This window comes from Chelonia mydas, chromosome 10 (assembly GCF_015237465.2).
Source record: "Chelonia mydas isolate rCheMyd1 chromosome 10, rCheMyd1.pri.v2, whole genome shotgun sequence".
In the NCBI taxonomy this organism is placed as follows: domain Eukaryota; kingdom Metazoa; phylum Chordata; order Testudines; family Cheloniidae; genus Chelonia; species Chelonia mydas.
In genome coordinates this window covers 72449658-72464176 of record NC_051250.2, presented here as the reverse complement: position 1 = coordinate 72464176, position 14519 = coordinate 72449658, and the positions used below count along the sequence as shown (strand labels likewise).

Here is a 14519-nt window from a genome sequence, read left to right as displayed (position 1 = left end):
ATTTCATCAAAAATCTATGTCATAAAAGTAGAGTTATATTTAACTCCAGTTTGTTTTGGGTAAGACTGACTGTTTTCGCCCATTAAAAAAATTAATATCAACAAAAGGTCAAAGAGAAGATTGAGTGTAAGGGTGAGGGGAGGGATGCAGATGTGGAGGGGAAACCAGCAGGAGAAGGAGTGTAAGCATTGTTTCCTCAACTCGTTTTTGATTTCCATGGAAAGTAACTGACTCAAAACATCTGTGTTCACTCAAGTTGCTAGTATGCCTTGTCTATAAGTGGTACAGTTTTTCCTTAGGAAATTGCAAACAGGCTCCACATCTGCACTGGCAAAAGGCAAAACTCTTAGAGAATTAGTGCACTTAATCTGATTCATTTGAGTCATTTAATTTAATTGATAACACTGCAAAAAACTGTCGTGAAAAATTAATCAAGAATTGAGTTTAACAGATGAATGTAGTAATTTCTACACCAGCAATCAGCTCTCGACTACTGCTACTATGGTTCACTTACTTTCACAGCACTTCCCTTGCACTCTGGAAACCATTTGTTTTTCTCTCTTACTGTTACACACGTGAGTGGAACTTCGCTATTACTATTGATTTTATGTGGAAGGAGTTCAGATACTACCATGATGGGCAGCAGTATACAAGCCTAGGATGAAGCACCACATGAGAGTAAACAACTAAACCCACAAATTTATTTATGCTTTTAGGAGACCAAAATACCACCTAGAGCTAAATTCCTAATATAACATTTCTGTGTAGTGGCAATCTCAGTTTTTCACTCGCCTTCTTCCCCCAATGTACATTTCCCCAGTTCTTAGTTCAGTACTTGGCTCTAATCACCTCTCTAAAACCTACTGTCTAATCCTTTCCCCGCTACATTAGTACACCTGTACATGTTAGGTAGCGATACAGATGTAACCTACTGGTCAGCATGTGTTATGCATCCCCCCTCTGTTCCCTAGCCACACAGAATCAGAGTTTGTTACAGACTCCAGCTTTAATTCCAGCTGTAGAAATTCAAGTGTTTAGTTCTGGAGGTCACTGATTCAATCCCTGGTATGTTGGCCAAGGTGGCCACACAAACACACACCCACACTGCACATTATACACATATATCCCATTTCTCTAGATGCTTTTTCCCACCCCCAGGTCACTCATGAAGGTTTTCTGGTTGTAATATATTTTAACTTGTATTAAAGACTGCCCTGTTAGCTCATTTGTAGTCTGCATACTTACGCATCATTCAGTTCCTTGCCCCTTTTTTGTTTCCAATAATTTTGCAGTTTTATCATTTGAGTTCAGTGCTAATTTGGGGGAGAGGGGTGGGTTGTTTATTTGTTTTTACTATAACAAGCAGACATGTCAGATTTGTACTCACTTCAATTGATCTTAACCTCTTACTCATCACTGCAATTTATATTAATATTTTATACTACAGCCAACTCAGCACTTGACTAGATTGTAGTCAATAAAAGAAAATAGGATTAAAAAGATGAGTCTTAATATTTGGATAGGGATTTCAAAACTCCACAAAGGCCAGGAGTGTTTGGATATAGGGTTTTGGTGTCACCCACTCTAAAGATAGGTATTTTGACTCCAAACTCTTCTTATAGCTTGGTGGAGCTCAAATCCAGGGTTTTGGTCCAGCTCTCACGGCCTTACGACTCAGTACCTACTGCGCTGCTGTATAATTGGATTGTTTCTTGGTGCAGAGATACTACTGGTACTTGCCAGAGGCATCCCTCATAAAGATGTCGCACACACACTCTTATTTAATGGCTTATAATGATCTTTCCTTAAGTCTAGCAATTTTCCTAAAACCTATTTCTAAAACTAAATTTGTATAAAATCAACATTTTACAGTGTCTCTCTCTCAAAGTGTATTCCTTAATGCGGAAACATTCTCTTCGAATTTCGCATAAACAATTTCATTCAGCCCAGACAGATTCTGCAAACTTTAACATCTTCATTTATTAACCCATCAACATTGTCTTCTGCTTAAAGTTTGCCTTTTATCCTGATGGATACAAATAACGCTGAACAAATGTTACTAATGGTTCTATGCAGACTAAACAGAAGGATCATTTCACCTGCACTGAAATCAGCCACCTCGGTGTTGTGTTGTGGCAGCTGAACTACACAACACTTCGGATACAGTTTTCCTCCTCATTTTATAAACTGATTGGAAATGCCAGGGGAATTAGGCAGGCAGAATCTAATAACCCAACATGTAATTTGACCAAGACCCTGAGATTATCTTACTACATATAGAAAAAAAAAATGATCAAAGGGCCATTTTCTTGACAGAGTGACTGGTATGAGATGGTATGAGATAGCCCGCTGACCAGCTCAGAAGTGGACAAAAGTCTGAGGCCCTAGCAATAACATGACTTTTGTATGGAAGGCATAGTATACTACTTAACGTACACTTTCTAATATCTACAGTTCAGGACACAGAACTGCTCTGTACTGGCTGCATACTCAATGTTTGTATCTTACGAAAGGAAGATAAGAACTCCTCAGGAAAGACAGGAGAAGAAAATTAGAAGCCCAGCTATGCCCTACCCTTTTATGTTATGATAAGACTACCATCTTACTGACTCCAATGGAGCCACAGCGCCTGCAATCGAGAGTAGCAGTGTGCCTGAAAATCCAGTTATGTCTAGAAGAGGGGCCATGTAAAAATGACACTTTCTTACTGAAGGGAACCATTCCCTGAGTTAAATCCTGGCTCTGTGGAAATCAATGGAAGTTTTAGCATTGAATTCAGTGGGTTCAGGATTTCACCACATGTGTCTAGTCAGATCAGGCGGCTTCCGTGTTAAAGCACATTTTACTTTAATTGTTTAGCTCCTACAAGCACAGTACAGCCAATATGGTTCTGGGAGAGCAAAGGGGATTCTATTCTAGCTTGCTTATTAGCAAAAGGGTTGTTAACTAAGTTCCAGTTGCAAAGCCAGATTTCACCCTTGCTCACAACTGTGCAGTTTCGCTGAAAATATTTGGGTTGCACAGTGGAGAGAACAGAATTTAGAGAGAAGGGAGGTTGCACAGGTACAACTCAGGGTACAACTGTATCCATAGAATCTTTTCTTTATTATGGTGATGATACAAGTGCCAGGAAGAACACAGAATGGCATGTGAATCATTGAGACAAAACAACAATGCTATGTTTTGCAGAACTGCTTTTCAGATTAGAACTACACATGAACTGTTCACAAAAAAAAAAATTATTTACTGAGTGTCAGGTGTTTCTACACTGAGAGAACAAGGCTTGTATTATACATCCAGAAACAGTGCTCCCCTATATTTGGAACACCCTTTCTAGACTCTCAATTGTAAATGCTGTCTCTACATTTCCTGTACATTGTGTTGCTATGGAGAGTATTTCCCTGCACTTGGGAAGACACAAGATTTTTTTTTCGGTAAGTAGTAAAAAAAAATAACCTAAAAAAAGGTCTCGACCATACAGACACTTTTTTTTTTAAATGCCAAAAATTTTTATAATGCTATTGTTTTGCAAAAATAACCAATTCACTGATGAATTCTTGCCACAACAAATGGTGCACTCTACCTGCTGAAAAACTACTTAAGTCTTTTTTCCCCTCTATGCTAAAAGAAAACCAAGAGGATTCCTTTCAACATTAAGGGAACTGAGGCCAGATGGGAAATGTACTAGCATTTGGGGCCTAACTAGGAATTGAAAATATCAAAAGTAATGAGCATGTATTCTTTTAAAGAAAGAGAGAACCAGATTCTTCTGCAAACATTTGTCCATGTGATAAGCAAAAGTATTCAGCAGAAAGCATTTCCTGTTCTGGGAAACCACAAATATTTGTATGGCCAGAGGACATTTGGTGAAGAGTTGCAAATTATTTGAATGCATGAAGCAGTAGACTATTCCTACTAGTTATTATCCAATGAATGCCCCCAAAGCATGCTAAATTTAACACAATTAAAGCCAGGGTCCCTGCCACAAAGAAAGAAGTATGCAGCAACGCTCCAAAAAGGGCCACATTTTTTGAGTTTAATGTACCCACCCAACATACATAAAATAAGCTTTTAAATGATATATGATGTGAGTGTATGTATGATGTGGAGCTGTCAGGTAGTGCCACAAGCCCATAGGTGAGGCGACACAATGGTACCCAAAATGAGAAAGTCTTTTGCACAGTTCCAGAAACACTGCAACAGGACTGTGACTACAATTTTTACCATTTAAGGTAATTTCAATGCCTTAATGTGGTGTTTATAGGTCAAAGCTACCAAAGGACAATGTATTACAAATTTTTTATTGGTTTTACATGGGCAAGTTTTTTTCCCCCAGCAATGATGAAGCAATTTAGCATGTGGCAAAAATGGCAAATATCAACATTTTGCAACATACTGACTTGTGAGAGGTGCACTTGATTCTGATGGGATACGTAGCTTCTTCAACCGAGCCAAGAAATCTGACATAAAAATATTTGCTGACATGCCCAAGACCACCAAATTTAAGTCTGGCAAGGGAGGGACAATCACAGCAGCTATCAGTCCAGAAATTGTTTTCCCACAGAGCCCTGTCTTTAGCAAGATGCAGAGATGGTATTTCAATGGCAACTGGTTTTAGTCATCCAACAGGACTTGTGCCTATGTCCATCTTCCACGCTGAAGGAACAATGAGAAGAACAGAGAAAGCTGAATTTGGGCATCAGCTGGAAGTTCAATGTGAAAGAATCCATGAGCTAATAGCATTCAACAAAGAAACCATAGTGTACATCAGAGATGCCATGGCTGTCACACAAATGATGGCTGGAGATAAATTCCACACGTACTATGAATTGGCTGCTGAGTATTTGAGGCAGGTCCTTAATGGATTTAACAAAGCTATTTCTGTAACTGAAGTCTTTGATAGATATGACAACAGTAACTCTGTGAAACTGTAGAAAGACAGTGCCAGTCAGGATCTATGGTTGGATGCAAGAAATACCAGGTGATTGGTGGATGCTCTGTGCCTCCATGGAAAAAAGTTTCTGAACATGGCATCCAGCAAGCAGCCACTTGTCAAATTTAACTGTGAGGAGATGGTTCAAAATGCACCTGAAAGTGTAGAGGCACACTCTACACAAACGTCCTTCTTGCTGGAGGCTTTTCCCAAAGATGAAGGAGCAAAGTCCATCACCAGCAGAGGTGTTATAGAAGCCCAAGACTTGTACTCAAGAGGAAGCGGACACAAGGATGCTTCTGCAGGCTGTATGCATCGATATGGCTTTTGGGGTTCTTGGGGGCGGGGGTCAAAGGAACCTTAGTAATTAGGTCAACTGATATAGATGTTTTGGTCCTTGCTGTTCACTAATTTCAAGAAATGGAACACATAGATAAGTGTGTCTATTTCAATCCACATGTTATCAGCACAATTGATAAGTGTCACCTCAAACCTGTACATACAATTTTTGATAGACTCACTCCTGACTCTGCAACATATTTCCTGCTGGCCACGAATTAAAAGGATGTGACTCCATGTCATTCCTATTTGGTATTGGGAAAAAATCTGTTAAATGTTGTCGCAACAAATAGAACTTATCGCTTCAGAGATCTTGCCAGATGGAAGAGAGTGATAGGCAAGCTACAATTTCTGCAGCAATTAAGTTGGTAGCAGTACTGAATGACCAGTGCAGGAAAATAAACAAACAGAGACCTAAACTGCTTGCGCCTCAATCTAACCATCAAAAAAAGGACAAGTCACTGGCCAAACTCTCACCATGTGAGGATAGTTTTGACGAGCATGTCAAAAAAGCATCATGAAAAACAAAGATTTGGATGTCTTTGCACATGGGAAAACCAGAGATTGGTTCACCATTGCAACATGGATGGAAAAATGTGGATGAAGTACTTTCTGTATTCTTCAAGGGCCCAGTGGCATGCGAACTTCTACAAGACCTTATTTGTGACTATACCAGAAGGAGTCACTGCACAATGAACTGTGTCTGTTTTCAGAACAATCTTCCCTCCACAGAATGCAATGAAGATTGTGGTAACCCACATACTCTTGACAGAGATCATAGTGATGAAGCATATGAGGATAATGATGTAGACTAGACAGTCACCAGCGCTATTACATTTCAATGATACCTGTACACATTTATTATTAGATTTTGTTTTAACCTTAAGATTATTATTGCAATGCTTTGCGGTGATTAAACTAACAAACAAATACAAATATTTCAAAATGGTCATTTTAACATGTTGATGGTGTCATTGTTTATCCCCGTTTCTACAATAATGGCATCACTTGATACCTTCACATCATACCTCATCTTAAAGTAGACATAGTAAGTTTTCAAATGATGTATGGTGTGTGTGTGTGTTTGTGTTTAGAGAGGGTACATTAAGTCAGCCAAATCAGCAATGTCTGCTGCTCACCTGAACTTATATGCTAAGACACTGATCTTGGAATTGGATATGCACAGGCAGGCCCATGTGGGGCTCCATGCAGCTACAAGTGTCTGTCTGTGTCGATCCAATTTCAGGATGAGGGACTGAGTAGTGACATAGCAAGGTCAAAGGAGAAGGCAAAGAGAAGGAATGTATGACAAGGGTTACAAAAGATGAGACCTCTAGTCTAATACAAACAGAATGTGACTTGATGGGAGGGGAAGGAGAGGACAAAGAGATAGGACACACACTTCCCTATTACGAAAACATAAAAAACTCAAAAACTAATCCTTAAAAGAAAAAAAAATCTCATCAGCAAAGGTGATGCCAGCCCCATCACTTCTGAAATTTAAAGCAGAACTGGGAAAAGTCTTAGGGTCTATTCAGTAGGGAAAAAATCCTGTGTTGGCCACAGGACAGACTTGACTACCCAACAGGTCAGATTACAATGAATTTGTGAAACAGAATGAAATTATACAGTCATGTGAGTCACAACCTCTGCTCAAGTAACCAGCATGTTATGTGAGAACACAACACATGTAGGTATTTATATTGTTCCCCTCAAAGCAGCATCTGGGTGTTGTCAGAATAAAGTAAAGCAAAGTATTATGCTACTCTGGACAGTACAGTGCAGGTTACATTGTTAACATTGAATTTAAAAAGTACCATCACATCATCATCCACACTTTAAAAACTTACATTCCCAAAAGCTCCTCACGCTTTTTGTTATCCTCTCCCCAGACCTCAATGTCCAACATATCCTTCCTGTCAGAGAAGTAGTGAAAATCAAACTGTTCCCTCCACTGAGGATTTGCACTCTTACACAGTGTCTAGAAAACATGCAGTTATAATATTTACTTTTCTTAAATGGCACTTATTTCCACAGTTATGTATACATCAATTTCATCTACAAGAGCAAGGCCAGATGTTTGAGCACCAAGTACCAAGAGGCGCATCCCCAGCAAGGCTCTGCAGCCTATCATGCAGATCTGCATTTCTCTTAAAAGTGTTTTGTTCCCCATAATGATAAATAGAAAAGTATGATATGAATGTGTGGCGGGAGAAATGCATATATAGGGAAGTTGAACCACCATCTCCAGTTTAAATAGACTACCGGCCTGGATCAATGTCACTTACATTGGCATAAATCAGGGGCAAGCCCTTGGAAGTCAGTGAGGTTGAACAGTTTTGAATGAGATCAGAATCAGGTCCAAGGTTTTCATTCTTTTATGTTAAAAGAGAGGGACCTTAGCAGAGGCAGGAATGAGCAGTTAGGACCTCATCATGCAAATATTTATACACACAAGTAACTTTACACATGCAAATAGTTCCATTGAGTTCAGTGAGACCATTCATATCCATAAATTTACTCAGGAACATGAGTGTATGCATGATGAGGACCTTAATATCTCTTGCAATGCACAATACATTAGATTATATTGGAAGTACACCAGTGATTCTTCTATATGTGCATTGACCATGACAAGAGACAGGATATTAGATTACCTGTACCACTGCTATGGTCTCCCTCCTCTTGTCTGCTTTTGTGTGTTGTGTGATTGAACAAGGGTAAATTAAGTAATCCCCATAAAAGGATGTGAAACATTTTCAATTTTAATATTTATTATTGCATTAAAGGTAAACATAAAAGTGCATCTTAGATGGAGATAAGGCATCTTAACTATAAAGATTAAGTAATCTGTTCATTATTTTTTTAAAAAAACTACTTTTCTAATGAAATAGCATCATGTTCTGTTCCTCTTTGGTTAGAATTATTTATATATTTTTGAAAAACAACCACAGGATGACCACATTTTGTGGAACCTCTGTAGTCAGATCCTCAGGGCTTGTTTCTAGAATTATCAGGTCCTGTAACCCAGTCTAGAATATCTAGCTCATTTGTTTGCATTAAGAGGGTTTTGTTGTTTTGTTTTTAATTGCATTTCCCCCCATCTTTAGAATGAAAGGGTGAAATGCCCAGCCACTGGAACTCCATTCAATCTATGGACTCCAGGGAAGCTGCATGGGGTGCAAGTAAACATGAACTCTGGCCCAGCTCTATGAAGAACAGAATGAAGAACTAACTCTGGGAAGCAACACTGGAAATTTCAAGAGTTCTTTTTTAATATTAAATATGTATATTCTTTAAAAGTCAATGAATGTTTTTAAAATGTCAATGCACAGTTTTTAGGGTCTGCCCTATACAGCACACTTAACATTACAAAATGACTTCTGTATTGGCAGAGAACAAAACTATGTGTTATGCATGAATCCTGTTTCATTTTATATTAGTGTTGCGAATCCATCACTGTGAAGTGTATATTTTATATATAAACACACACACACACACACACTATTTCCTATTCTGCAATTAAATGCACATATGAGGAAAAGGGACATAAAAAAATCTAAACTCCTTGAACCTCATTTTGGTCTCGCTTACACTGCTATAAATCAGGAACCAGTCCACTGAAGAAAGAGTTCCAATGGTGTAAAGAAAAAAACAGACCCCTTATTTGCCCTACCTTGCACACTTATAGAAGTTGTTAATACTTACCTTACTTTTATATTTTTGATCTCCCAGTTTTAACAGGACAAAAATCTGTATCATGCCCCCTCCTGGGATATTCTTCCCTTCCAATAAAGTGATCGTCACAATTCCATTCCATATTTCGTTCTTTCGCATGTATTCAGACAGTCGCATATTTCGTATGAAACTTGACTGAAAAACAAATTGACTTCATGAAGACGCTATTGGATACACCTCTTAGATACTTATATGGCCTTCCTTACTCCAAGTGCGACAATCTCTACTGCATCTTCACATCATCTGTGGAAGTGCAGAAGTACAGCTACCCCCCTTTTTATAGATGGAGAGCTGAGACACAGACATACTAAGTGATTTGCCCAAGGTCACACAGGAAGTCTCTCAGCGATGGGAATTGACCATGAATTTCCTGATTCCCAAGTTGGTGCTCCAACCAACCACCAGACCACCTTTCTTTCCCATTCTGCACCTCTTGGTCTTTGTTTACTAGTCTTTAGTGTTTATGTTACCAGAATTTGAGCTTGTGAATCAAAAATACCGATGCCCGCTGAAACATGACGACTTTTATCTGGTGGTTATATGGCAATTACAACATATTTATTAACTTCATGATTTCATCATGTAATGGCACATAACAGTATAGCACTGGCAACATTTTATGGGAAGTGGAAATGACTGAATGGACCTTTTTCAGTGGGGAGTAGCAGAGAGATCTGGAAACTTAAGGCTATACCTTTCTTCTCACTGTAAGTCATGCCATATTTGGTTGCCATGCAACAATTTTTAACATGCCATGCTTCTGTGCTTCAATCATGACAGACTGGTGGGTCCAAAAGGGAGGAGGAGATTTCACTAGTCACATGAAAACAGAACACTTTAGCTTTAAAAACAAGTAAGATATGGTGTTACTAAATAAAAAGGATTTCAAGAGCACTTCAGGCCTGGGAACAACATTTTAAGGAAGAATTACCCAGAAACAAAATTCTTAAATCATGGGAGGCACATACACAAGTTTTAACTTGCTTTTTACTGGTTAAAATACCCAAATGTTTGAATCCCACATGCATATTAATATACTTCTATTTAAAACACACTGTTTCGCTTTCCTGGCACACTGGATGCAAATTCCTACCTTTAAAAAGAAAATGAGATTTTGATTCATAAATCCAGCTGCAGTGCAAATTTTTTTTTTTAAGTTCATCTTGTAGGCCAAAAAGCTAAAGCATGACTGTTCCCATGGACATACTTCAAAGTCCCGGCAGATATATTCCTCCCTAAACACTGCAACTATTTCAAAATCCTTTTTATAAAAAAGGGAGTAATGTCCACAAGGGATCAAAGGGCATCCTACAGTCTGGCAATTGCTTAAGAAAAATGGCAGTGCTTCCATGAAATATGCCCTAAAATAATTTTGTGGCTTGGTATGTCCTAATTTTGAATTGGATGTTTATCTTGGAAAGGCTTCTATCTAACTTGTCCATAAAACAGCTCCACTTAGCTCTACGAGCCCTGTGAAAATGGAATCCAAAGCTGGCTATTAAAGGGGCCTAGAGATTGCTTCCATATGGCAGAACAGCATGGGAGTGGAGGGCTAAGGCCTACAGCAGGCGCTGCTTGGCTTGAGCTCCCGATCTATCCATGGACACTCGTTGCATTACACCATAACATCTGGATTATTGCTTGTAATGTCCCTGGGAAATATCCACTTCCCATCAAAGCCTTTATCTATCTCAGTCGTACTTTGAACATTTTAGTATTTAACACAGTCATGTTTGATGTGATGTACTTGCTGCTTTAGGTCCAAGGATTTTCCCTCCCTTCCTTGGAGGAGGAAGAGGTTTTTGAAGCTAGTTCACAAAAAACAGACAGAGTAACTTTATTATCCACAGTACATTTTGTTTTAAACTGAAATCTCCACTTAGCTAGAGTCTCCAGGCTCAGCAACAAAGAAAGTTATCATCACGTAATTTTAAAATCAAATTTGGTGAGCCCTCTCATAGGAATCCTTCTGGTTTTGATCAGTCCAGTATTTTATGGTAGCAATCCAGGTCTATGGTCCTCCTAACCAGTATGTAAGTCCTCAGGGCAACATTCAATAGAGGGCAAAGGGCCACATAAGACCCCTTGCATGACTTCATAAGGACTAAATGTTTGCTTTGCCACCAGCCCTGAGTAAGAGTAGGAGGCTTGAACAGTCAAAATCTGCTTCTTGGCCTGTTCCAGCTCTGCTCAATCCCTGTGAATCTCCGGGGGTGGGGGGAGGGAACAATAGCTCTCAGGAGGCTGCTCTACCTACCACAATGCAGGTGGCTGGCACATGGGGTCTACTCCTCTGTGGGAGTGTTTGGATCAGACCGTGCATCATTTCCATGGGTTTAAAGTGTTGGAGAGGACAGTTTGCACTGAGGAGAACGTCACCCAAGGTAAGAAGGGGCAGGTATTTTATTATTCATTTTTAAATCAAAATTATTTCATTAATTCTTTTCTCATGCTTGTCGCCTAAGCATTCCAAAGTGATTTACACAGTGTCAATTAATTAAACCTTGCATCATCCCCATGGGGTCGGAAAGTATTATCTCCACTTCATAGATGGGTAGAGAGAAATTAGGTGACGTGCTCCCAAACTCACAGCCAGTCAGTGGCAGAGCTGGTAAGGAACACAACTCAGGCGCCCTCACTTCTAGACGCTCCTCCAATCACTACTAGGTTACACTGCCTCCCCAGAGAGGGCACTGTGCTTGTGGGGAAGGGTCAAAGCCTTTCTGTATGCTGGTGAGCAATAAAAAAGAAACCATCATACATTTATTTAAATTATACAGTGAGGTGGACAAGCGTAAAATGAACCCATCTTTCGCCTCCTGTACTTAAAAGGATGAGACAGGACAACAGAAAGTGTTCGAATTCCTGTGAATAGGTCAAAGTAGAAACTGGAACCACTGTAATTTGCCAAATAAAAAAAAACAAACAAGTTTCTGGACCTCTGCTCATTAGGCAGGGAAACGGTTATGCAGAGGCAGTTTCCCTCTGGGAAAGAGGAGAGGAGGACGAGAAAGGCAATTGAACTGACGGGAGATTGCTGTGATGGCACATGACCCTTTGGCAACTGAGTTCTATGGCTCTGTGAAATGTTCAAGGATCACAGAGGCACCACTGCCCAAAGGGTATTGCTATAGAGAGCCAAATACAATGAGGCAGGCAAACACACATGAAAAGGAGGGTGAAGGATTATCCCCTGTGATAAGAGGAGTGGGAGCACTTCAGTCCAGAGTCATCCTTTCAGCCAATTTATTCAATCAGCTTTAGATATCAAGGTGGCAATTGAATCACTTGTTTTAGGAATAAACTGCTGCAGGTCAATCCCCTTCCCCCCCCAAGCAAACCCATTTGTTTGCTTCCTAGATGTTCAACACTTAAAGGTTATTCATCTGTACAAAGAATGGAAATAACATGCAGGATGCCCTCGGTGCAAGAGTCTAGCCACCTGGGAGAAACAAGGCTACTAAGCATCAGACATAGTGTTCCCCTATGCCCCAAAATATCTCTATAGGCTAAGCAGCCTGGGAAAAGAGGAAGGGAAGGGGGCACTTCATTTTGTTTTTTTTTTTTTTACAGATGGATAGAGTACGGCAAATACTTAATAAAACCAAAGGGACCATGCTTCCTTCTGCAGCACCATGTACATTTGATAAGCAAAGCAGCAAATCACACTCTGGAGTTAGCTATATCAAAAAACAATGCTATCCCACACTCCCATCCTAAGCAAGGGGCTCTGACGCACATATCTTGCTACCTTTGGGGATGTAATCATGCCCAAATAACTTACTTTATATGACACCCCCCTCTAAAAGCAATGATAAATATATGCTGACAAATATACAAGCCACCCAGTTCGATACCTCTTGCACACTGATTTCATATGCAATATTCAGTAGCTGAAATCATCTCTGCAGCCTACCCATAGCCAATGCTTGCATTATTTTTATTGTCTTCTATTTTCTGTATTAAAAAGTTATATTTGCTTCTCTCTTTAAAAAAAAAAAAAAAGAAGATAGGGAGTTGGAAGGACAGTAAATAAAAAGAGTATTTAAAAAGGTAACAACAGGTTTAACTTATATTTTTTCCACTCTGCACTTGGGACTGCAACAGTTATTGGTACCAGTGTGGAGTCACTGCTCCTTTTGGGATATTACTGAGTCCTTGCAAGATGGACTGGTGACTAAAATAATAAGAAGATTCATTTGTGACACTGGTATCTGCTATCCAGTCTAAGATAAAACTTAGGGGATCAGATCCAGTTATAAGCCATAATTGTCTCAGATAGAGAGTTGAGAAATCAAAGACTGAAAAATGTAACTTGTTTTTTTCTCTTTAAGTCCTTCTACCCACATATGAAAATACTACATAACAGGATCTGAAAATTTCAGTAAAATCCCACCTTAATTCAGCTTGAGAAGAAGTTAAGCTACCCCTAATATAAAACATTTGCTTTCCTGATCATGTTAGAGATGTAGATATCTGAGACACATTTAATTTAATCAGTGCGATGCAGATTTATCAGGAACCGAGTTGCACAAATGGATTGTATATGGAGTTTTTCCTCCTTGAACAGCAACCAAACGGTAATAGCCAAAATAACAGTGCTGAGTTTGTGTATCTATTATATAATGTTCCACCCCATATTTCTGGTATCTTTATCCAGTCTGTCTGCATTTCTTCTACCCCATCACACTCCTCTGGCCATTGTTCCATAACCTCTCATGCCTTCCCTAGACATCTATATTCCCCATGCTCACAATTGTTCTTTCTAGCCTTTATGTTCTGCCACAAACTGCCAGTACTGTTTCCACAGACCAGAGTTTCCTAACTAAAGGTGGTTATTGATGGACAGTACTAATGTTTTAATGCAGTAGCAGAATCAATAAACTAGGAAATATTGCTTTGTCAGATTTTTTCCAGCACATTCTGGGAAATTCTTTACTGCCTTGGATGGCCATAGAAGCTTTTCTTACGAGATCACACTCGAGCATGAACTATGTCTTCTCTCTGAAGAACTGAAGCTCTCTTACCCTCTAGTGGCTATAACTAAATAGAGCAAAGGGTTGCAGCTATTTTTTCTTTCAACAATAATCTTGCATCCACTAATCCAATATCATGCTTTGGCATCTCTTAATTTTATTTAAAATGATGTTAAGATGTTAACTGGAGCCCGGGGAACTGAATGACCTGCCAACGTGAATTAAAGCTTTATCTCCGTTATTTCAAATCATGTGTTTAAAATACAGAGAGATAATGTACAACAAAGAAAAAAAAGCAAGACAGAACTTTGGCTGTTTTGGACTGAAAGGACTAGAGTTGGAATATCTGGCTCCCTGTCCTGTGACTCCAAGCCAGCGAGATTCGAGAGACAGCTGTGTACGCGCACACATGGCAGAAAGAGAGATCAAGCCACATTTGATCAAGTGTGGGCACTAGTAATTTCAAGAGCTTTAGTTAAAAACTAAACTGCTGAGCTCTTCAATTATTCCATCACTTTCTGTCATATTCCATT

The 14519-nt window shown here is 39.3% G+C and overlaps 1 protein-coding gene across 5 annotated transcripts in view; it reads right to left on the bottom strand.

Annotated features, from left to right (window-relative positions):
* The window catches only part of MCTP2 (multiple C2 and transmembrane domain containing 2), a 164179-nt gene that overhangs the window by 84197 nt on the left and 65463 nt on the right, over positions 1-14519 (bottom strand). For 4 of the 5 annotated variants that reach the window (XM_037910725.2, XM_037910726.2, XM_037910724.2 and 1 more), the window contains 2 exons: positions 8981-9145; positions 7123-7253 (listed from right to left, as the gene is read on the bottom strand). In XM_037910725.2, coding sequence (XP_037766653.1) covers positions 7123-7253; positions 8981-9145 — 296 coding nt within the window. Of the gene's footprint in view, positions 1-7122; positions 7254-8980; positions 9146-14519 lie in introns of those variants that run through there. The other variant, XM_027822801.3, reaches the window with a different exon arrangement.